At 37.0% G+C, this 24,582-nt stretch overlaps 1 protein-coding gene across 3 annotated transcripts in view; it reads left to right on the forward strand.

The window, feature by feature from the left end:
• Positions 1-24,582, forward strand: part of SEPTIN7 (septin 7) — a 406,575-nt gene that overhangs the window by 330,422 nt on the left and 51,571 nt on the right. For 2 of the 3 annotated variants that reach the window (XM_065051825.1, XM_065051826.1), the window contains one exon: positions 13,378-13,480. In XM_065051825.1, the coding sequence (XP_064907897.1) occupies positions 13,471-13,480 (10 nt within the window). In that variant the 5' untranslated portion in view covers positions 13,378-13,470. Of the gene's footprint in view, positions 1-10,348; positions 10,400-13,377; positions 13,481-24,582 lie in introns of those variants that run through there. The other variant, XM_021294416.2, reaches the window with a different exon arrangement.

Genomic DNA, 24,582 nt, shown 5'->3' on the forward strand with positions numbered 1-24,582 from the left:
TGGTTTAGGTAAGATATGGAGCTTCAGCAGACCATTTTAGCAGTAGACAGGTGTGTGCAGTCCTGGTTTAGTGCCTGTTTTAGACTGGTGTAACATGGCACTGCTGCAAAAACAAGCAAGGTTGATTTGCTCTTCCTACCCTAACAATGACTCTTTAGCTTAGGCTGAAGATTGTGGTAGGTGTGCCCAAGGCAGAAAAGATACATGGTAGTTGATCTAGTTGCACAACTTGCTTATTTCCACCCTACCGGTGGTTAAGATAGGCGAAGAGGAAAGCGCCATTCTGCTGGAGGAATGAATGCTGGTGGTTGAGAAGGTAGTGTTCTCCCCTCAGTGCTGAGCTGGTGGTGACTTAGCTCAAGATAAACAACTGGGCAAAGTTTAATGGCCCTTGTTTCAGCCACTATCATTTACTCCTTGAGAACTGAATGGGTGAGGTGAGTTGCTTTTTTATTATCTGCTGTTGCATCATTACCAGAGGTGTTCATGGTAATACTAATATTAGCATTAGGGCTTTTTTGAGTGATGTGCAAAACTAAAGCCCTGACTAATGATGGTTGCAGAAATCTGGCAGTGCAGAGGGTCTTGTGGTCCAGACCAGCTCCTAACTGTGATGATATCTTAAGTAAGTTGAGATACCAGCTTTAGCTGACTTGTCAAAAGAAAAAAAAAAAAGGCAGTTGTGGAGCATTAAAAGCTGTTGCTGGAGAAATGTAATTTTTCTGGCAGCTTTCTGACAGCGAAGACATTTCTGGCTGTGCAATCTTACCAATACTCTTTGTAGCTTTTTAAAACAAGAATGCTAAACTTGGAGTACATGACTCAAAATCTGAGTTCCAGATGCTGCCTTACATGTAATTGAACAGTTTCAAGTTTGAGACAGTGAGAGTTTCCCAAGTAGAAGGCAGCCAAGAAACCCATCTTATTTCTCCCCTCCACCCCTGCTTCTGGAAACAAATTCTTCCTAATTGTGGTTAGTAAAGGTGTACTAACAAACCAAGAGATTCAAGATTAAATTAGTTTCCTCTTGGGAGGCTTTGCCAGATGGTGCGAAATCAAGGTCTGAGTAATCACTTGCTGCTGGGTAAAGGGGAGCCGTCCTGTTGCTGCCTTCTGTGCTCTTTATATTTTTAGCACTTAGTTGAGGGAGAACTTAGAGAGGAGAATAGTCTGCAGACTGCTGCAGTATTAGTTACTGAAGCTCAGGGTTATCTCCTACTGTTTAGCTGTGCCAAATATTGACCTTCAGTGCTCTTATTTGTGATTCTGTGGGCATCTGGAAACCTCTAAGTTTTCAGAGCAGTGGAAAGAACCTGTGGTTTGTAAGCAACAGACTGAAGCACTGGAGCGTAAGACCTTGAAGAGACTGGGGCAAAAACTAGAGGACATGGTTGTGGATTGTGAATAAAAGGAATCTTTTTAATCAGTTGAAAGGAAAATGTCTTAATGTTACAAGTTCAAGACAGTGCTAAAGACTAGTTGCTTGAAAGGAGGAGAAGGTAGGGGTGATGAGCCCCCATCCTATAAAAAATTGCAAGGAAAGCTGGGAATTTCAGCAGGGGAGTTTTTCCTTATCAGCAGTTTCAAATTTAATAAGCAAGTTATTTTTGAGCTGGTTGGTGTTTTTTTGTATGTTTAACAGAGCCTCTGTAAAAGGTCTTTAAGATTTGTTGTGTTCTGAATCCTTAAATAGTTGAAATTTTCAGCAGGTGACTTCAAAGTTATATAGTACTAAGTGTTTTATGCAGACCAAGTGAAGTTACTTTGAGTGTTAATACCTTAGTAATGAAGGGACATTGACATCTTGCTTGTCCAGACATATGCAAGCATTGATTTTGGAGAAGACTTTGAAAGTGATTAAGACACAGCTTCTCCAAATATATGCTCAATGGATGACCTCTAACCTGGTCACTAAATGAATTTCACTTGGCCCTTGCTTTGTGTCTCTGGCTTCTTGCCTAGCAATATGCCTGTAAGACAGCCAGTATCCCCTTAGCTAAAGGTATGTTTAAGTCTTTGTTGCTGTGGGTAGCAAAAATTATTCTGGATTTCTTGTTCTTTTGAATTGTTTCAACTTGCAAATCTCGACCATAAAGTACCCTGGTGTGGCAGGCAGGTATGGAGAGGAGTTAACTCCTGCTCGGAAATTTTGCGTGGCCGATCACGCAGGATGGCTGCTCTGCTGGTGTACACGTTGGACCACTTAACGCCTGCTCTTCACAGCCGGCTTTGTTATGAATGCCAAAAACAACAGTGCTTTGGAGCTGAGAAATGAACAGATTTGGTGCTGTTCATCACCAGGGTGGTTTGCTTTCAAGCTGTGGCTTCAGTCCTCTCAGTTGTTAGTTTTGTCACCCAAGGCAATTAGAGCACTGGTGTTCTGGATGCTCTCAAGTGGGTTGCCTTCCTCTTTGGAAAACGTATGCAGTTAATGCCAAGTTAAAAATTAATTCCTTGACATGGAATAAATGAAATAAAAACTTGAGTTTTCTAACTGCCAACTTATGCTACAGATGAGTGGTAATAACACCGGTTATATATTGTAATAGTCTTAATATTAAACCTGGATGATACATTGTGTTATCAGTATGGACCATTCCTTTGTATCAGTTGCCATTGCAACCCGCAGGGACACAATCTTAAGTTTTACTTACTATCTTCCTTATACAGTAATTATAATGGGAGCTATCTTTTTGTGGCATCTCTCTAGCTTAAAAATAAAGACAATTAAAAACAATGCAGCCAGCCAGCTGTGTTTCAAAACATCTAAGTTTAACATGTGGAGAGATTTTTTTAGTTGGCATAATTCTTTAAAATAGCACCTGCGTCTTTTTTTTTCTTGGTCTCATTAGAGTTCTTTATATTTTAAATACAGAACTCCTCAGACAGTGTGGAAATACTTAAAACGTAAAATCCTCTTAAGTATTAGTAACTTAATAATATCCTTAAGCACCTCTCTTGGTTGTGTTTGAACCTTGTAGTAGAAGTATTGAAACATAAAAATAAATGTGATTTCAGACTCTCTTGAAAATTCAGTTTATAATTAAAATGTAACTTCTGTCTTTTTGTGTTATTAAAATAGTCTGTTGTGGGGGCAAGTAAATGCTGTGGAAAAATATGTAGCCTGCTTCAAGTGATATAAAAATACAGTAACTTCCAACTACCACTATGATTTTTTTTTTTTCATAAAAATGTGTTTTAAATGATTAGTTGATAACAGCTTGTTAACAATGAGTCTCAAGATATATTTTAATTTTTCCAGAAAAATTGCTTGTCTGAGACAGAAGAATTGGTGCTTTCAGAAGCACTTGGGTTTCACTATTCTGGGGTGCTAGTTTAAGATTTATTGTATTTTTGTGCTGTAGCAGACAAGTGACAGCGACGTATGTCTTAGAAAATTTTAGCTTCAAATGTCTTTCTTGGTGAAAACTGCAGGACTTCTGAAGGCTTCTAGAAGTCAGAGCTTGAGGTGTTCAGCATAGAAACTAGTATAGGAAAACAAGAGAATATACAGAAAAACTGTCTGTACAGATGGCTTCCATTGGGAATGAGTTGCCTCCACCATATAGAAAGGTGTGGTAAGAGCCCTTTACCCCAGTTACTTTAAATGGAGATTCCTCATGTTAACAGAACCACCAGAGATGAAATACTGAAATTTCTCTCATGACTTTAAGGGCAACACACTTCGAGTATGTTGAACATACGTTGGCTATTTCTGTGTGAATGATTCACCTCTCATTAGCATTTCTGCACCTACATGTTCAAGAGATTTTGCTAGATCTGATAGTTGCCCTTGAGGCTGGAAATGTAACAGTACGGGTTCTTGTATTGCCATCCTTATGGCTGCTTGGTGAGGAGGATGGGACAGACTGCTGGGGACAGTATTTCAAGGCGTAGAACAGAAGGTAGCGCAGAGCGCACACCTGCCAGTGCCTCTTTCTGAGTCCCTGGGTTGAAATACTGCCAGTGGCATTGCAGCAATCCCTCTTCTTTCCCAAAAATTCACTCCTGTGATTGCGCAGGTATAAGGTGCAGTTGTTTCACCTAGAAATTCGGGGTGGGAGAGGGAGCGAATTAGGGTTTTTTTTTTTTTTATATGTATTTAGTTGTTGTTTTGCATGTTTGTATTTTTTTCTCCTTTTGTTTGTTTTGTTTTTTAATACCTATAAACCATAACTTATCACCACCTGCTGAGGTTTTGTCTTAACTCACCAACCTGTATGCGAGTTTTGAAGGAAAATGCAATGTTGAGGTGAACCTGAAGGAACTGAAAAATGCTGAGCAGTAACTTAGATTGAAAGGAAATGTCAAAGAAGCTAAGTGATACATTACAGCATGATACTTTAATGTGTTTCTTAATACCTGCTATGCTTTGTTCCTTCTTTCCACTGTGTTTCCAGTGTGAAGTAAGACTCTTGAAATGGTCTTCAGGTTGAGGTACTAACCTGCTTTATGGAAAATTTGTGTTTTTAAAAACTGCTCTTTCCAAACCCATGGTTTAGTTGACTTCCCAGGAGGTGAAAGTAGTGTGAGATAAAACTGCCTGGAAGTTCCCACCAGCTTGTTTTTAAATTTCCTTTTAAATATATGTATTTTAAAAATATTTTAAAAACCTTCTATTTGCATCTCTTTGGGAAACTTGAACAAACTAAATAGACGAGAGAAGTGCTAAATATGGAATGGAGTAATATACCTTTTTATTTTTTTTGTTGTTAGTGTGTTGTGGTGGTTTTTTGTGTGTGTGGTGGTGGTTGTTTTGAGGGTTTTTTTTACATTGGAAGTTTTGTATCCAGGAATCTTTCATAGTGTTTTTCAGAACATTTTTCCTTTGCATCTTTTATCTTCAACCCTTGGCTCAGCATTTGTATTACAATAAACATTCATGGATAGCAAATCTGAGGAGGAAGAGTTAGGAAGGAAGGTTAAAAGTGGTGATAGACACACCAAGTGATGTGTGGTTGGTGCTTGACCTGCTGCTGTTTCTGACACTAGTTCCCTGTTTCCCGTTTTGGTGACCTCTTTCTGTAAGCTTTCCTGTCTCCTGTGCCATTTCTTACTGTAGTCATTTTGACCTCTGCTTTATGGAGTGGAAGATAATCGGTCACTTTACTGTCAAATTTGATTTTGAGTTGGTTATTTCAGTTAGACGCAAGTTGTTACGTGATGGTGGTTTGCATGCTGCTTTCTGCAAGGCTTTTTAAAAAGCCAGAATAAAGGGGAAAATGCACGAAAAGAACAAGAAGCTTTAAAATTGTATTATTGTACTTTTAAATTATATTTAAAGTGCACAAAAAAGGTTTACTTTTTCTTCAAGGAATTTGTTGTCTAGCTAATTCTGGTGGAGGATGAACTGTTACATAAAAACTGTCCCTATGTGTGGCTGGCCTGAATGTTTTGTAGAGTCATCTAATATTTTGTGCTGTAGTTATACAGGCTTGCTTTAGTAGTTGAACAGCCTGATGCGGTTTGTTTGTGCTTTTTGGTTTTGTTTGGTGTGGTGGTTTTGGTGGTGTGTGTGTTTTTTTTTTTTTTTCCCTTCCTCTCTCCCCCTTCTATCTATAATTGGTTTTGGTTTTTTTCTAGTTAACTGCCTTAATTTTCCCATAGTTGTCTGCTTTTTTGCACTTCTTTGCCACTGTGTGAACTGCAGCACTGGCTGTGTTCCCTGTAGCTGCTGTGATCTGCACAGTTTGCCCAGGTGTGCCCTTGTGTACTCTATAATGGCTCTGAAGGTTGCCTTATTTATTTTTTTTCCAAATATATAAGATTTAGTAGTGTGCCTGCTACATCCACTTTGTTTTTGTTCAGAGTTTTCTGCTTTCTTTCTGCCTGTAAATCATCAGAGGGACTGTGCTGTCTGCTCTTTCTGATTTTTCAACAGTGCAGAATCCTTTTCCTCTTGAACATCACACATGTTTCTATAGTATCTGTTAATAAAACAGATAATAGTGTCTGCCATAGGAAAAGAGAGTTTAAAACCCACTCTTCACCTATAGTAACTCACTATGCGTGGTGAGATTTAGAGGAACAGTGGTATTGAAAGTGTGTTCACTGGATCAGCGAAGTTATCCATTATTGACTTGGTCAACTTGCTCCTGGACACTGAAAGATATTTCTTAATCATGGTTACACATTAAAAAAAATATTTTGTGGGCTTCTTTTTGAGGATCATTTTAATTTTTTATGATGTAGGTCAAGACCCTAGGTTCACACTTGGAAGCAGAGTTGTCTTATTGTAAAAGAAGCGTTTAACAGGTACTGCCTGCAATTGATGCCTGTTTGAGGAAATAAAAGTGCAGATTTCCTTTCCATCAGTAGTAGACTTCTACCATGCAGATTATAGCAGATCTTATTGACTTGAAAGATGTTTTATTTTAAATATTGAAAGGAGAAACGTGTTTGTAGATGTTCAGCATAAGTTTAACTTCACAGATAGAGCTAATGAATTTCCCCCTCTTGTATTGTTATTTCCATACTTCTAAAATTCAGGTTTTATTTTTCTTAAACGTGGATATGTTAATCTATTAATGAGTGCTCAGGGCTTATAGAAGCATTGCCACATTAAATACTGCTACCTAAACCTCCTATTTTAAAAATGTGGTAACGAAACCTGTCAGTTACAAGATGTGCAGTTGCTGTCTGCCTCTGGAATGTGACAGGACAAGATGGGGATATGTATTAGCTGGATCTTTTATGTATTGCCTCTGTATTGAAAATTGGAAAAAAAAAAAAAGCAGATTTTGTTAAACTGTAGAAAGTTTATAGGGATTTTGAAGATGATGGTAAGGTAGATCCCTTGTCTTCTTGCAGATTTGGAGACTTCTAGTTACTTATGTGGAGTCTTCAAACAGCTAGCACTGGTAGAAAGAAGAAAATACAAGGTGACCATGTCAGGTACTTTGGAGGAAATATAAGTACACAGTGTTTTATAGACTAGTCTTTCTGTGTAAAACTACAAACTCTGTCAAACTGATCTTACTCGTAGCAAGTTGGTAGAAATACTGTGGCTAAAGAGTATGAAAAATTAGCCAAATGTTCTGAAAAGATGCCTAGTGCAATGGGTGTCTGTGCCCTTTCTAAGACTTTTATGTTTCTTATAGTTGTGGTCAGATTTCAACAATTCTTAGGTTTCCTGTGATGATTCTGGAGGTTTAAAAAACAATGTCCTACAACACTGGGGAAAAAACGTATTGCGTGTCCTTCTTTTAGAGTAAGTTTGATTGAGAAACTCCAAAATGAACTTCAATTTGGAAGTTCAGTGACTCCCCTGATGTCAGACTGCTTTTCTGTTTGGTCTTTTTTTTCCTCTCTCCAGCTGTCCTCATTAGTATTTGCTGCTAGTTTAGCTAAGTCATAAGTCCTTGAAGAGTTTTTATAACATCACTTTTTATAACATCACTTAGCAGTCTGACGGTTACTACCAGTGCACAGAAGTTGCACTTAGCCCTGTAGAGTGTGAGCTGAGCTCTCAAATTCCAAGTAGTAGAGGTAAAAAATGGCTTTGCCTCGCCTTGGGTTTGCATCCCCTCTTGCTGAGAGGGTTAAGGTATGGTGTTTTGTCAGACAATGGTCCTTATGCCAGAAACTGTCACCTTTTGGCCCAGATGGTATTACCTGAAGAATGAATTTTGAGTTGTTTCTGGACGCAGCACAGAATAAAAGGGAGATGTAAATTTTGGTGCCTGGGCAATAACAAACGTAATAGACTTAATAGAAAACAAGGAAAAGACTTTTTGGTTGACAGTGTTTTTCCTGAAAACTCCCTGGAAAGCCACCAATGGTGCCTCCTTTCTCTCTTTTTGCTGATTTGCATAGTTGCAGCAGCCTGCTTCTGGCTATTAGTCCATCAATTCAGATGATGGATCTAAAACCACCATCTCTGCAGCTGCCTAATGTGGGCTTTGACATTTTGCTTGAGGGAAACCTAAATTAAAGTAACATTGAATGCACAGAGTGTACACATCAAAAGTCAGCCAAGGCCAAAATTGCTTATGTAGCTTGCCTTCATTCCTGCTAAGAGCCGAAATGATGGACAACTACAAGAACTTAAAAATGTTAGAACTTATATGAAGTGAGAGCTAAAATGCAGCCTAGGTGAACGTAAAGCGATATATACGCGGATTGCTTTCATGCGCTCAGTGATAAGCTGCGAACATCTGTTAAAGCTCAGGAGCAAAGTCTTGTGCCTGTGTACAGTTCACAGTATCATCAGCTCAGTACTCAGGAGTAGTCAGAAAACCAAGTGGCATGTTGGGAATCAGTAAGATAGGAAGAGAGAACAAGATGCTACATGACCAGACTGTGGATCTGAGACTTGTTTTGCATCTTGGATACTGTATGTAGCTCTCGCCCTGATCTCTCTGGACAGCTACAGGGCTAAAAGTGTTATGGCAGAGCAGCCCAGGTGATTAGGGGCATGAAACAGCTTCTTTTCAGTGAACTATACTAGTTTATTAAGGCTCTTTTCCAACACAGACGGTATTGTGCAGCAATGAAGCTAACAGGTGGTGATTTTGAAATGATAAAGTCCTCCCTTTAACAATGTACAGGAAATCAGAGGGAGCCCGTGGTACAGGGACTTTTGTGGATGCTCTGGTTGTGTGATGCTAAGATGAACATACAAGTGCATGGAAGAGGAATCAATCAAGTGCTATTTGAGTGGAAAATTTTCCCCCATCTTATGAAATACCTGAGAGGCAGATTTTGGTGCCTACAAAAGTGTTTAGAGAAATACTGCTGACTGTTTACTCAGTTGTATGTGCTAGCTTAGATGTATGGTTTTGGGCACTGTTGAAGGCAGGAATTTTGGCCTGATCCATGTGGTGGTTCTTGCAGCATAATGGTTTTAAAAGCGTGCTATTTAATATAATACTATTTTCAATTAGAGAATCAGGCCCTACTGTGTACTTGGTGAACTGATGGAGAAGTTCTCTCTGCTTCACAACACTACCTTGTTTCAAAGTTGAAAGCGGTGATGTGCAATGTGATAAATGATAGTAATGTAGTGCTTAAGGTGGTTGATATCAAAACATTTGGGCATTCATACTGCCATAGGATTTTCAGTATTAGTTGTATTCCAGTCTCTACAGCTTGCTGTAATTCTGCTGCATATGCATCTGTCCTCACTAAAGCTGCATGAAATGTCTTGTGTCACCTTTCTGCAGGGCACAGAGAGTGACTGGAACTAATTGGCAGTGCTTTGCTTTTTTTGTCCTCTTGAAGAGTGCAGCTGCAATGTACCCAACGTGTTGAATTGTTATGGCTCTGGACACTGGCAGAATATCAGGGGACCATAAGAACAGAAGGCTCATGTCCTGTTAGTTAGCAAAAGAGAAGTGGACTTCAGTGCTACTTTGAACTGTAGTCTCCATCACAGTGTAAATTTTCTAAAAATAGGCTTTGAACCTCTGGGAGAATGGGATTGATATAAAAAATTGGAAGTTAGGGCTTAGAAGCATCATTGACTACTGGCTTATGATTTGGTATTGAGATTTGTGTGTGTGTGTGTGTGTTGGTGTCTTGAAATACTCAAGCACAGGAAGATGTTTAGTGAAAAACAGAAATAGAAAAGGTCTTTTTGGTATGTGTTTGTGGTTAAAGTATTTTAAGTGCCATGTTGGAGAACTAGTATAGTTCTTTAATGGCATAGTCACTTGTAATCCAAAGTTAGATGATGCTGAACAGATGCTTAACTTGTGCCCCCTAATTTCTTCTTTATTTTCTGGCTTTTCAGCAAAGTTATGCCCAAATTTGCAGCAATACTCTAATGCTGAGTATTGCAAATCAAGTGAATTGACACTGTTCCCTGAATGTATGAAGTGCCATACAAATATAAAATCCTGAGAGACATTGACTATGGTGATGGCTTTGATCTTTGTATCTTTTCCACTCTAGAATAAAAATACTGTGGAGTAGCATGGTGAAATGAGATTACATGTTCTGGTGAGCACCTGTGGAGAAAATAAATGCCCTTGAACCTATTACAGGTTCAGATAGCATATGGTAAACAAAAAGCATGCTGAATAGAATAAAAAGAACAATCGAATATCTACCTGTATTGATCATTAAATAGTGTGGAGGTCATGTAGTGTATTACTGTGAAATGAAGCTGTTGTATGTATAAAGCAAACTGATGAAGGTTTCATAAAACACTGTATGCTAAGCATACTAGGTTAAAAGTGTTGTGGGTAACTTTGGTCAAATGTAATTAACTTTTTTTTTTCCCCTTTTCTTTCTCTCCTCACACCGCCCCCGTTCCTTTGTCTGGAATGCTGCTGCACCTGTGTGGTCTCATCTCTGCAATGGTTCGAATTCGTCACTTTACTGGACTATTTTGGATGTATTCTATTGATACCTTCAACCCTGGAAATGATGGAAATGTGTTGTTTACAAAGTAGCTGTAAGTATTACTCTAATAAAGATGTATTACAGCTATTGTGGAAATAAAAGAAGCATTAGGGGTTTAATAGGTGGACTGAAACTGAGCTTAGGTAGCAGCTGGTTGAAAACCAGGAAGGGATAGAAGTTAAGGGGAAGCTATTGTAAGTGTTAGAAACATGAGATCTCACCTGGCACAATGATCAGTGCAGTGGAAGTCAGTGCTTCAACAACAACAAAAAATAAATAAGGAACTTCTTTTAAAAGCTGTTGCAGGAATTTAAGTAACCTCAATTCCTAGTTTGCTTCAGTCTGTTTAAAAGTAGCACATTATGAAACAATGCAACCTTTTAAAATAAGTACGTTGAAATCTTCAGTTTTAATTGGTATTGGTGTACCACAGATGTGAATCTGGCATTTGACTTGTGGAATATAAATGCTTACATTAAATACAGCATTTATACCAAGTGTAACACTTCATAAATCTTTCTGGTTAGTAACATTAATATTTCATTATCTAAAATTGTGGATGTAAATGCTATAGACCCACTTAACAGAGCGAACAACCTGAAAGTTGCCATCTATTCTTCTTTAGCATTTCATACTGAGCATTCTTAAAGTTCTTAGTAGTAAAGCTGTCTTAAATGTGCATCTCTATGTGGAGAGGAAAGGAAGAGAAAGAAAATAAATTTAAACCAAGAATTATATTTAAACCTATTCTTTTAAGCAAAAGAACTCTTACTTAGATTGAATGAGGGGGTGAGCTGTTTCTGGTAAGCGTGACGTACATTAAAAGGTATGTAGACATTAAAAGGTATGTAGACTACTAAGATGCAGGTGGCTGACAAGTAGAACTATAAGGAGCGTCAGACTGTGGTTAGATATTTTACATCTGTTAAGGTGAATGGCAGTTGCATATTTTTAATAGTTATTAAGGACCTGCACTGTTAACGAGCTCTTTAATGTCTTAAAGAGTACTCTTCATGTAATACCTTTGGAGCATTGACTCCTGCTCAGGGTTTTGGAATGTGTTAAATTGTACTCCTCACATGTGGTTGTAGTAATGGTTTGGAAAATTAAAACAATATTTTGATTTTTAAATTCCAGCTGATTTTTTTTAACTTTTGAGACCTTTTAGATGAGACTATTGCTGTACCTAGGGCTGAATTGAAACAAAAGCATTTGAAAAAATAGTTTCTCGATGACATAATGCAAACATTCCTATATTCAGAGAAGTAATAACATTTGTTGTATTGTGTGTATTTGAACTTGAAGCCATAACACCTAGTTTTAGCTGGCTGTCCTTAGATGTTACTCTCTTATTTTGTATGAGTTAATGAGTTCAAAGATACTGCCCTTTTTTTAAACTTGAAAGATAATTGATACAGTGTATTGTGACTAAATGAGAACTGGTAATAATTTGCCCTAGGATTAAATCGGTTGTTTCAAAGTAATCCTGCTAAGTTTGGATTTTTCAGATTTATTTAAATTTGATGGTGTCACCAGTGTATCTTTGTAGGGGTGTGGCATTATGTGAGAAAAATAGTTTGTTTGGCAAATGGAGAAATAAGTTATGTGACTTAAAGCAGAGTGTCAGTTCATTGACTAGTGCTGTTGGATTGCAAAGAAGCTAGTTTTTCTGGCATTTAAAGTTTTAAAAGGGATAGTATTTTTTATATTTTTGAGAGGAATGTTTGCTTTACTTTTAAAGAACTTAAGAATTGTTTTTTAACTCTAGGCGTTACTGCTGTAAAAATTTATTCTGTCGATTCGGTGTTTAGAAAAACATCCAAATAAGTAAGGGAATCAAATATCAAATGTAAATGAACTGTACTCTATCCCATACGAAGAAGTTCTGAGGCAGTAGTGCCTGTGGTAGACCAGATTTTTTTTCTTATGTTTTTTATAATTCCTCTGTCCTCTTGAAGATAATCTCAGGGAGGAGAGTTCAAGCTTGTAGACAGCACTTCAGCTCTGTGGATGTGTCTAACTCTTTTAAGCTCTGAAATGGAAGTAGTATCAGACCACGTCCTCTCAACTTTGTATGCGTGTAAAGCCTATGGTTTTGAAGGCTGAAGTCATTCCTCATGAGAAATGGAACCTTGTGTTGCATTTAGATGGTTGTCTTAAAAAATATTTTCAGATTCGCTGTAAAAGAACTAAATTGTCTCGTCTTATAAAAAGATCCTGAGCCCTGCTGTGACAACAAACACATTTCTATGTTTCTACTAGAAGAATGGTTTAAAAGTATCATGGCTGATTGCTGGAGGATCGCAGGGTCTAGTACAGAGAGGGAGAGGTATTTTAGGCACTTTTGATATTTTCATTCGTGTGGTAAGAAGGAGTAATGGTGAACATCCAGAATTCTCATCTCTTTTTGTAATAGGCAATATTTTTAATAACTTTTTCAAAGTACCAAGTGACTGAAGTTTTCCCTTTCTGAAGGGTATGTTGCAATGCGTGCTGCCTTAGTGTAGGTCTAGATTTACCATGAAATAATTAGAAAAAAAATTCTTCAGTTGTGTTACTTTGAAGGAGAGGGTGTCAACTTAGTTCCTCTAATATTGAGTCAGTACCACCGTGACTCTTAGGAGTAATAGGAAAGGTACACTGTTGCTACTTGCCCGTGTTTCAAATGGGCATTGGGACAAACTCGATTATATTTTAATCTGTTTGTTCTTGTACACTCTTGTTCTTGCACTGTCATAAATAATGTGGTAATTTTACTTGCTCAAAATAATGTCAGCGTAGCTAACTTTCTGTACCGGTCCTTTGGCTATCCCATTAAAAAATAATCAATTTTTCCTACTTACTGTTGCAATTCATTGCACTCTTTGGTGTAGACAGCTTATGTTGTTGAGAGGTTGGGTAGATAGCACCTTTCTGTAAATGTGAAAATGAAGTGAACATTTTAATAACTAATAAAGCATACAAGCAAAGTTAAGTAGTTACATGCTTTTATTTGAACTTTTTTTTCCCCCTTAATATCTCTTCCTTTAGCAACAGAAGAACCTTGAAGGATATGTGGGGTTTGCAAATCTTCCAAATCAAGTTTACCGGAAGTCTGTGAAGAGAGGATTTGAATTCACTCTCATGGTAGTAGGTAAGTTTGAGTGTTCATCATTGAAAGTGTATTGACATAGTTCTTAAAATCTATGATGGTGATGTAAATATGTTTTTCATGATCCTGTGACAAAATGTGGATCTTATTCAACACCAGGAGTGCCAAACTCCTTTTCACCAGGGGCCACATCAGCCTGGCAGTTGCCTTCAAAGGACCGAATGAATTTTAGGACTGTATAAACGTCGGAGTAGTTACATTTATACAGTCCTAAAATTACAATTTGCTCTTTGAAGGCAACTGCCAGGCTGATGTGGTCCCCAGTGAAAATGAGTTTGACAGCCCTGTTCTTCACTGTTAAATTTCTGGTGTTTAAAACAAATAAAACCAAAAAAACTACCCACAAAAAACAGCCATAAAAACAAAAAACAAACCAACCCCAACCAACTGAACAAACAAACAAATCAACAAAACCAACTAAACAACCCCCCCCCCCCAAAAAACAAACAAACAAACCAAACCAACCAACCAAAAAACAAACAAAAACAAACAAACAACCCAAAACAACAAAAAAGCCAAAAACCAAACCAGAAGAGCCCACCAACATTTCATCTGATGTCCAAGTAGATGAGGAGGAGAAGAATAAGGAATGAGAACTGTATAGTTCATACAGGCTAAGAAAAAAGTTTGTTATGGATCTAGTCTAAAATGTAACTTGCAAGTATGATGTAATAGAAGTAATTTGAACTTGGATTTTCATTTGAATAAAAAAATAGAAATGCTTTTACAATTGTGAGTACAACATAGCAAACTGGGGTCCAAAAATAAAGTTGGAATCTTTTCCTTGTGCATAGCCAGGCAACAGAATCCTGTATATTTTGCAGTCCTGTGGCCACAAAACTTTGTTACAAAATCAAAGCTTTAATTTAAACAAACCTTTCTAGTTTGTATGGTTGCAAAGAAAACCAAATGTAAACAGTGTGTTCCCTATGGGCTACAGAGAATGGGAAACTATAGTTAGTATGGATGAATAATGCCATGCAGAACAGTTGATTTAGGCTTCAGTGATGACCCAGATTGTCATCTGTCCTTCCTTTTTTCTTCCTGTTTTAAGCACTTGTATGATAGTAGACCATTATTAAGGTTGGGTACATTTGTGTGTGACTGATACATATATACTGGATATGTGACTCAGTTTTAACATGCTAATAGCTATAATAATAGTGATGATAAAAGTGTTATATAATAGCCAGTTGTCTCTTTCTTGATGTCTACATTTATCTTTTGTAATTTGGATAGCTTGATAATGCTTTGATGTTTTGTAATCAATACAATGGATAACTTTACAGTCATTACGTGCGTGTAGCATGTTATATAATAGTACTATTGACAGTTAGATATCAAGGTCAAATGGGTGAAAACTCCTTGTAGGTCACTTATAATTTTAATTACAAATTGAGTTAGAATTTTGAAGTAGGAGAGTTGCTTTTTTCCTTTGGATCTTGATTATGCGTTCCTTTGTTATCTAGCGTCCAAGTACATAATACATTATTTGGTACAAAACTGTTTAGTCTTCTGGAAAATTTGGTTTTCTGCTATCTACAGGAAAAAGGAACCGTCTTCATAAAGTTAAAGTATTCCAGGATGGGGTATAATTTGTACTTCCAAGTTTCATTCTCACAAAAAGCAAGTCACTTAAAGCGCAACGAGCAGATGTAGTGATGTATTTGAACTGGAGAAAGTGTGTAAAGTTACCTTAGTGCTCTTACGTTTGCCTGTAGTATGGCCTAATGCAGTTGCTTTTAGGGGAACTGTAGAAAATTGGGGCCACTGAGAAGAAAAGTTGGTCCAAAACTAGATTGAAAGTGAAATGTTGATCAGAAAAACTTGTTACTAGTTTTAATTTTTTGTCCTTACTACTAAGACTTCATTTATTTGCATATGAATTTGTGCCATTGTCTGAAAGTTTACTGGTGCAACTGGCAGTAGTTTTTAAAATTAAAAATGCATCTAGTTCTCTCCTTCCAGCCCCTGAGTGTAGAAATCAGATATTCGAAAGTGTTTAAACAAACTGATAGCTGATTTCTTAGTACTCTGAACATCTGGGGAGGGGCAGGAGGGAGAAATTTTTTTGTTCTGGGACTTCAAAGTGACGTGTCTGGTAATAGGATGTCCTCAAAAATGCATCTGTTTTAAATACAAAGATGAAATAGCTTGTGTATTAGTGATTACTTCTGCTGGTAAACGTTGAATCGTAATGTGCAATTAGATTCTTAGAATTGTAATTATCTATTGCTGTGTATGTCCTACTATGACTTGGTTTGGAGTCTTTAGCTGGCCTTATGATGCCATTCTGTAATAGTAAAGGGAATTACCGATAATCTATTTACTAGAACTTTAAAGTTTTAGAATGTAGTGCTAATCTGTATATGGTCGGTGCTGACTGAATAAGGATACTTTATATGTCGTCTCTTGGAGATAACCTAAAATATTCACTTACTCTTTCTACTACCAAGAACCATGCACACGTGGCTGCGTTTTGCTGTAGATCACACAATGACTATTCTGCTGGCGCTGCTTTACTCATGGGTTCTTCAGTGTCAGGATGTTACCTGTTCGTTCAGAAATGAAAAATGTGAAAGCCAATACTTGCGGTTACTAAACAGATATAAAGAAGGAAGCAAATTATGTTTAGGAATCTGCAATCTCTGTGTCCAACTGTTTTCAGGAGTTTGTAAGGCTTGATATTGCAGCTACTGCATTTGTATAGCAACTATTTTCCAGTTGTCCATTTAGTCTGAAATTATCACTTAAACTTAATAGAGGTCCATTGAGTGATGTCTGACTTCTTAGTCTTGAAATGTGTAGTATTCAAAAGTCATAGGACCAGTGTTTTGGAGGGACGTGCTAATATGTTTGTACAGCTGTTCTGACTGTTGTAGAAACAGTTCAGTTCTCAGTTTAACAATGTATTTGCCGCTGAGGAAATAGTAAGTACAACATCCAACAGATCTGATACAGTTTCCAGTAAGAACTTTTGCAGGGAGATCAGTTTTACAAAATCTTTTCTGTGCATAAAGCATGAATGTACTCCCTCAGATTCATGTTCCCCAGGCTGCTGAGTTATTGTCATTGCCATGAAGATCATGGGCTTGCCCATAGTAGCCTGTGGTGAAACCACTTCGTGTCCCACACTTCTGTTGTGTCAGTGAAGCTGGAGAGAGGGCTTTTAAATTTGAGTGTGCATGAGGCTGAGTAGTTGTTGAATAACCTTGGAGCATGGTTTCTGGAGCAGCTTTAGGACATGGGTGCTCCTTAGCTGATCTGGTCTAAGTTGATCGGGGGCATTACTTTGGAAGTGGCTCCATTTCAGCCACATGTCCTGTAACTACTTTTTGAATCAGGACTCGGTAATATTACTTTATGAGACACTTACAATGCTTGTAAAGTCTTTCCTGTAAATATAGTTACAGATTTAGAGGTGTTCTGGTGTTTACATTAAATGTAACTGAAGGGTGAAGTGTTAATGGACTGCACACATGTAAATATAAAAAGTTGAAGTATACTTTTTATATTTAATGTTTTAAGAATCATTGAAAAGTTAATAGGAACTGTGGTTACTCTATAATTTTTAGCCATAATAAACATATCAACACGTCTATGTCATTAACTGAATTTCTGTTTTCTCTAAGTTGTATTGTTTCCTTTGGTAGTGTTTCTGAATTTTTCTTAAGAAACTGATAACTGAGATAGCCCTTTGTTTTTCTTACTGATGAGTTGTCACTGGACATGGATTTGTCTTTAAAATCTTCATGAGACAAAGCATTTCATATTGGTCCCATTCTGAAAGGCTAAGCAGTAGTTTAAATCACACTACTTCTGAAATTACTTGGTTTTGTAGAATAAAAACTAACATGTGCCTCCTCTGAAGATAACACAAAGTAAGCAGAAGTATACATTAAACTGAGCTTCATCCTTGATGCTTTCAAAAGATGGCATTGAAATAGTGGTTTAAAGCAATATCTGAAATATTAAAGCTCACCAGTGGAATAATGTCAAGTTTGCCTCAGTAAGATGCTTCCTTCATTATCTTGCATAATCTCTTGAGAAATAAGGTAATTGTTGAAGCACTTAAAATCCCAACTTAAATATTTAGTCTATTTGAAATCCAAAGTGTAGTGTCTGTGTTTGTTTGCTGTATAGTTTGGTGTGTGTTGTTTTTTTTTTTTGAGGAAAGTACATGCTCAAGTCAGACGCTTAAGAAAACTTCCAGAAGTAATATTACCGTAGTTAATAGCTCACAGTTAAAGAAAGTCTTAATTGTGCTGTAGTTACGTCTGTTTATTAAAATAATTACACTTGCTTAAGTAGTGGGCGTGTGTTTTTGTTTTAATGTAATGAGGTGTGGAACACACAGAGTTGCTGTTCAGTGTGTCTTTTTTTCTAAACACTGAATCAGGAAATCCCTCTTTTGTTGTTTTTACATTAAAATTACACTGGTAATTATGATTATGATTTGAACCAACACTCAAGTAGATGCAAAGTCATAGTTTTAAAAAATTCTTCTTTTTTCGTATAGGCTTTATGTACTTAAGAACAAGTATTTGGGCTGGCTTTTCCTAGAGCTATATACTTTAAGGTGTTCAGGTATCATAGCCTTATTAGACGTTGAACTCTTAATTATTATTATTATTTTTTTAATCATCTGATTTGTTAAGTGCAGAACACTTACAGTCAAGTGACTTTCCAGAGGACCTTTCTACACAGTTCCTATTTCTCAAACAATTGTTCGATAGCTTTCACTCTGAAAGCTGTTTTGAAACCTCTCCTATAGTAAGTTGTCTGTTTTGTTTTCTAATTGTCACTAGTGTTGTAGATCACCTGTAGATTACAACTTTAAGGAAAATGTCATGCAGTATAGTCATAGCATTTCGTTTGTAATTATGTGCACACTCAAGTGTTTTGGTTTAAACATGGCTTTTTGGCACGGAATGGAAAGGGCTGTATTTTGTAAGACTTGAAGTTACGTTAAAGGAAAAACACAATCAGACTTTAAAAAGCTTTTATTGTTCACTGAAGAAAACTTGGACTGGTTTAATACTGGTATTTTCTGGTGGTGGATCATGTTTTGATTAGAATTACACCTTCCATGTGTTCACTTTCCGGGGCAGTTTAGTTATCAAGCCAAACAGTGATGCCAGGAGCCTCAAATGCTCACAGCTACTTGTGCTTTGCCTGTCTGATATCCTACCCCTGATTTTAAAGCCAGGAACAAAGTCATTAAACATATGGCAGGAGAGGAAGAATAATTATCAGAAAAATACCCTGTGGATGGGCAGTACAGTTTAGTAGAAAGTGTTTTGGCATGTTTCAGGTTCTTGTTGACCACCTGTGATTTGAAATCCTCTTAACGTTTCTTTAGCGTCCCCACTACCACAGTGTATGAGTGTGTTTGGGCTTTGTGACCTTCATACTTGGCTTCTTTAGGAGCAGTGAAGTGTCCTTGCTGAGTATTTGTTGCTTAAGTTTGCCTTTATTTTAAAGGTCTCTCAGCTCCCAGGGTATTCTTTCTGTAAGGAAAAGTAGTAGTCTGAGGTCAACTGTTTTGTAGGAGATATGGCTCCCTTAGGAAACTAGATTAAAAAAACCAAGCCAAAACAAAATAAACAAAATTAAAAAACCCAAACAAACAACAAAACACACACACACACAACCCAAAAACCACCCAAATGCACATGCAGACAAAAACAAACCAGAAACCTCCCAAAACAAAACATACCCAAACAAAAACCAACAAAACAAAACAAAAAAAAAAGAAAACAAACAAGCCCTCCCCCCATACACCTATAAAACAAAAATAAAAAGCAAACCAAACACATGCACAAAACCCAACCAACCAAAAACCAACCACAAAACAGAAATCATGACCACCCCCCCTTTCCCCCCCAGTATTTCAAGTTGCAGGTGTTCTGTTGACAGGATTATGAGGTTTCAGTGAAATACAGGAATAAGAAAAGTTCTTTGAAGAATTTTGTAACCTTAAAAAAAAAAAAAGTTACTGCCTTTCATGTACTGTTTCTGTGGGTATCTGTTCCAGTGATGATGTCTACAGAATACCAAAACCGATAGCTTAATAGTTACATGAACCTGACGGGGCTGTTGAAGCAAAATATGTTGTTTTCAGCAGAATTGGCAGAGATAAAAATGAAAGAAGTAGAAAACTGGTGAAACTGGGATTGGAGCCAGGGTATTCCTAGAGATGACGCATTCCTCTGGAGTAACCTCTGTTGATGGAATAATGCCTCAGCAATAGCACATCACTCCTTTTTGTGGAAAAAAAATGATAAAGGTTTATTGAGAAGTCAGATTAGATGAACTTCTAAGATCTTTCTGTAGAAAAGAAGTTAATATCTCTTCAAGATCTCAAAGGTCAGTAATCTAATGGTCAGTTTACTGGCCTGCCATGTGTGATTTTTCACCAAGTTACTTTCAGGTGAGAGCTTGAAGTGTAGATTGATGTGACTACTTGGCCTCAATTAGAAAATATTTTCTCATACTTCTTTGGTTGTATTGGTATTGTGTGGTGGGTTTTGTTTTGTTACTTTTCTGTCGTCTGTAATGTAATGAAATACAGTTTGCAACATGCTTGCTCGTCTTGCCTCTTTTATGATATTTTCCCGTGCCTTTTTCTAGTATTGGGGAAAGAAACCTTAACAGTGTCTCAAAACTGGTAGAGAAAGAGAATCTTTTTAGAGTTTATTGTTGTTGGAACTTAATGTTGGGGAAAGTCTGCCTGTTCAAGCTTATTTAGAAACCACAGCTCTTCAAATACTCTCACAAGTTGCTCCTAGTGTAATAATAGTTTTTTATCACTCAATATGAAAAAAAAAAAATCTCTAATTTTTGTTAAGCTCATTTTAAATATGTTCCTCACTCTGCAGTAGTTTAGACTTGTACTGAAGGATGCTTGAAGACTTGCTAATGGCCAGAACTGAAGCTGGTATTTAAAATTATTGCTTTTCAATTCTTAATTTGTCATTGTTTGCAACTACAATGTTAATTGAAATGATAGTGCTTACTGGACAACTTTTAAAGAACTTCTGGGTTTTTATTTTCTTTATTAACCATATGGATGCAAAGCTTCTTGAGTAGATTATGTGAAAGCTGACTTCAGTATGGTATCTCTTACTGGATGTTTGCTATCGTGATTTCTTGATTTCTGACAACTACTCTTAAGTACCAAGTATTATTATTTTAAAATATTGCTTTGAAAAAAATAAGAAGAGGTTTTGTAAAGCTTTGGTGGTTGTTCTGAACTGGTTTTTGTGTGGCAACATTTAGGTTAGACCCTAATTTATCTTTTAAAATTCTTTGTTCTCTGTCAAAGGTTTTTGAGGGAAGACACTTCTACCTAAGTGTGTGGACGTGAACCCATATTTTGGCAAAAGTCTGCCTGTAACCTAATAGGCTTTTATTTCTTTAAATAAGCAATGATTCTGTTGGAAACATTTGTTCCTATTTCACATATAATTTCCTTGTCAGCCTCATAACAAATGGTATTAATTATTTTACTTCTGTCTGTATTTAAAACTGGGTCTCTAATAGACGAATTCAGGGAATTTAATGAAAAACATCTGATGAGATACTGTGCTCTGCGTTGTGTAGGTGTCATCTTCACTGCCTTCTTTTTTTTAAGCCTTGTGGAGTTTTTCAGTACTTTCCTATGTAATTAGTCCTGTCATGGTATTAACTGTCTTTAGGTCAGTTGTAACTTTTGCTATGTTTCTAACTACATACATATTTTTGCTCTAGGTGGGTTTTCTTAACCTAGCTTATCAGTTTTTCACTTTATTTCTAAATGAAAATGTCCTTGCTGATTTTACACATCTGAATATGTGCACACATGCACACAAACACAGTTACTCTGTTGATATTTCATATATATGGTTGTTCATTATGGTGAGATCAGCATTTAAAGGTGATCCTTGTTCCTGTTGGTGACAGGTCACAGTTTAGCTGAAATGAATGAATCTGGTTTGTTTGTTTTTAATATATTAGAATAAGAATGATTAGTCAGTGCATGATATTCTAGTTATGCTTTTGTAGATGCTTAGATGTAATGGTGTTTAATGTAGTGTGTGAACTTAAACACTGTCTTGGGGAAGGTACCTGACCAGTAGATACATTTTACTTGTTGAATTGGTTATCAGCTTGCCAACCCTTGTTTTGATTCTACCCTCAAATGTCAGCAGATTGTCCTGAGCTGTCATGGTTCATTGGTAGGATGTGAGCTAAGTGTTGCACATCTTGTAAGGAATGATCTGGTGTAAGTCACAACTATTGTTTTCTTAGCCCTGGATAATCAGGTGCGAGTTTACTGCAGGTCTGATTTGGGGCCATTTTATAATCCCAGAGTGAGATTCAAAGTACAAATCTTTTTTTTTTTTTAATAGATAAATGTGCTGTATGAGTTGAAAACTGCTTCTTTCTTCCTGTTGGCTGAAAATGTCAGGCTTGTCTGCTATATCAAGAGATGCTGACAATTTCATGAATGAATAGGTTAATACTGGAACCGAAGTGATGTTCTTGGATGGAGTATTTGTGGTCTTAATGTCCAATTGTAGTAAAGCCACTGTGACCCATTAAATGTAACTCTCCTGATTCGGTATCCATGTTTTCCTTCTGGCTGATTTTGCTATAGTCAGTTCAGATCGTCACTTTGAATCTGTTCAAAGCTGTTAAATTTTGTTCCCTTTTCTAGTGTTTTTTTCTATGTAGTATGACTTGCATTTTGGTTTTTGCATGTTTTTCTATTGAGCTTCTGAGCACATTTACTGACAAATTAGAGTTTATAACATACTCTTGTCTAGATTTTTTTTTTCAAAGAGGATTAACATCTAGGAAGAATTTTTTCTTAGTTCTTTTGTAGTTGTAATCTGTTTTTCCAGTCATTTACCATTATATAATAGTTGGGGTGGAATATTTAGATTTATCAGTGGTTGGAGGTGAGAGGCTGCTGAAGCTGGCTGTTTCATCAGATTAGTTTTGAGTTCTTGTCAGCCTTTACTTCCATCCCAATTTTTCACTGTAGGTAGTTTTGTTACACATACCAAGAGCACAAATATAAGAACTTTTATACTCTGTTTTGAAATGGTGCAAAGTTTGTGTCAGGTGTTGATTTAAGCTGTATTAAATGTGTGATAATGCCAGTCAGTGTAGTTCCTTCTCTCTATCCAGCTTGAAGTTTTTTGGAGGGTCCTAATTTCCTAATTTCACAAGCAGTTCTGGCTTCGTGTTGCTGAAGTTTTGACTTCTGTCATCGATGAGGCTTTGAGCCAGAAATTCTACTGACATAAGTGAAACTATAAGTGTGTCAAAGCTAATGCAAAGTGCATAATTCTGATACTTCCGTTCATGAATCTTTTGCTGTCAAGGCTAAGCAAGTGTTTTATCATGGGACAGATGCCCTTTCAGAAGGGCAAAAGCGTTCTGCGATTTAAGGGAATTGAACTCTTGGCCTTCTACAGAATGAGAAGCGATGCAGTGGAAGGACACAAATAAACGAGGGACAGATAGGGGCAACAAGCATCAGTTCTAACAGCATCTGACTGGTATTTTGCTGCCTGGGTTGAGTGTGTAGTGGTGCTGCTTTGTGTAAGGTGACAGCTTGCTGATTTCAATAGATCAAAATCTGAAGCGTTTCAGGTAACATCTCTAAGTGCAAACAGCAGTGCTTTTTAAAGTAGCAATTTTGCACTCTGAAGTCATAATATGTTACATTTTGAATTTATGGGCTAATCTTGGGTCCATTTTCTGTTGCTATGTCAATTAAAAAATAGTAATTCAGTGGTCAGAAAGCAGTTGTTGGATGTCTGTGGAGCACTTGGAAGTACAGGCCAATGAACATTGTGTTAAAATGAAGAACTGTGAAACAAACCACTGCTGAAAAACATAATTGTCAGCTAAGCAGTTGGTGGGACTTGGTAAGCGCCAATGGCATGGAGCAACCACGGGAGTTCATTGCACACATGCATGGATTGTTATTACTGCCTTGATTCACATTGCCCACCTCTTCTGTCTTTCAATACAGAAATATTCTGCTTTGTATTCAAAAGCATGGTAGGAACCAGGTGTTCAAGAAGCAACTGAAGTTGATCTTCAGTTTGTTCCTGCGTTATAGAACTTGCTGCCCTTGATCCATTCTTATTTAAAACCTGTATTTTGTGATCCTAAACATTGCTTGCCTGTGATGTGGCAAAAGGTTATGTTGATCTCCTGTGATGGAAATGCCCGTTATCACGGCTCTGGTTGTCACCACTCAGACCCAACAGTTCGCTAAATTAAATTATTTTGAACTGTTGCACCAAATGTAGTTGGATTTTTCTTCTGGAATAATCTGATTTTTTGTTACAAATGAGGTAATCTCAGGAATATTCTGAAGCTGTCTCATGAAAGATCTGAGTGGTTCACCTGTTGTACAATATTCTGGTAAAGAGCTAGTTGAGCTTTCATTTATACCTGCCTCCTCAAACCCTATGATGTAAATCTGTAAAACATTTACTTTGTATTTGTATTAAACTGTGATCCATTAATTTGCTTTCACATCTGCTAGATTTTTCTCATGAGGAGGTATTGTTAAAGTTTCTGTCCCACGCTACAGAGTTAAAAGGGAGTGGTAGATTTTCGGAGAGTCAACTTTTTTGTTTGTATTGAAAGTAAGCAAGTCTCTTTTACCATCTGTTCCTCCTCGGTTTAAGGTATGAGAAAGTTTATTGTCAGTTTCCGGTTATTTTTGCTTCACTGTTTTCTTGAATAGCTATTTACATCTGCCATGGATGAGGAGGATTTGGTTTGTTTTCTTTTTTTTTTTACCCCTGGGAAATGCTTTAGATAGCAAGTGGCACAGTCTAGTCAAAGAGGCCTTTGAGCAATTAATGTAGGACCCTGAAGTGAAAATACCGTTGTCTTCATGGCACAAGTAAATAACAAGAGCTCTTTAAAGGACCTGACGACAAGCTTGACTCTGAACATCAGTTTTCTTGGATAATGTGTGATGGTGTTTTGCTTAATGACTTGTGGAGAGGCTAGCAACATAGTGTTCAAGTTTAATTGTAATTATTTTTAGGGGGATTTCCTTTCTTGAA

Source organism: Columba livia, chromosome 2 (genome assembly GCF_036013475.1).
Source record: "Columba livia isolate bColLiv1 breed racing homer chromosome 2, bColLiv1.pat.W.v2, whole genome shotgun sequence".
In the NCBI taxonomy this organism is placed as follows: Eukaryota; Metazoa; Chordata; class Aves; order Columbiformes; family Columbidae; genus Columba; species Columba livia.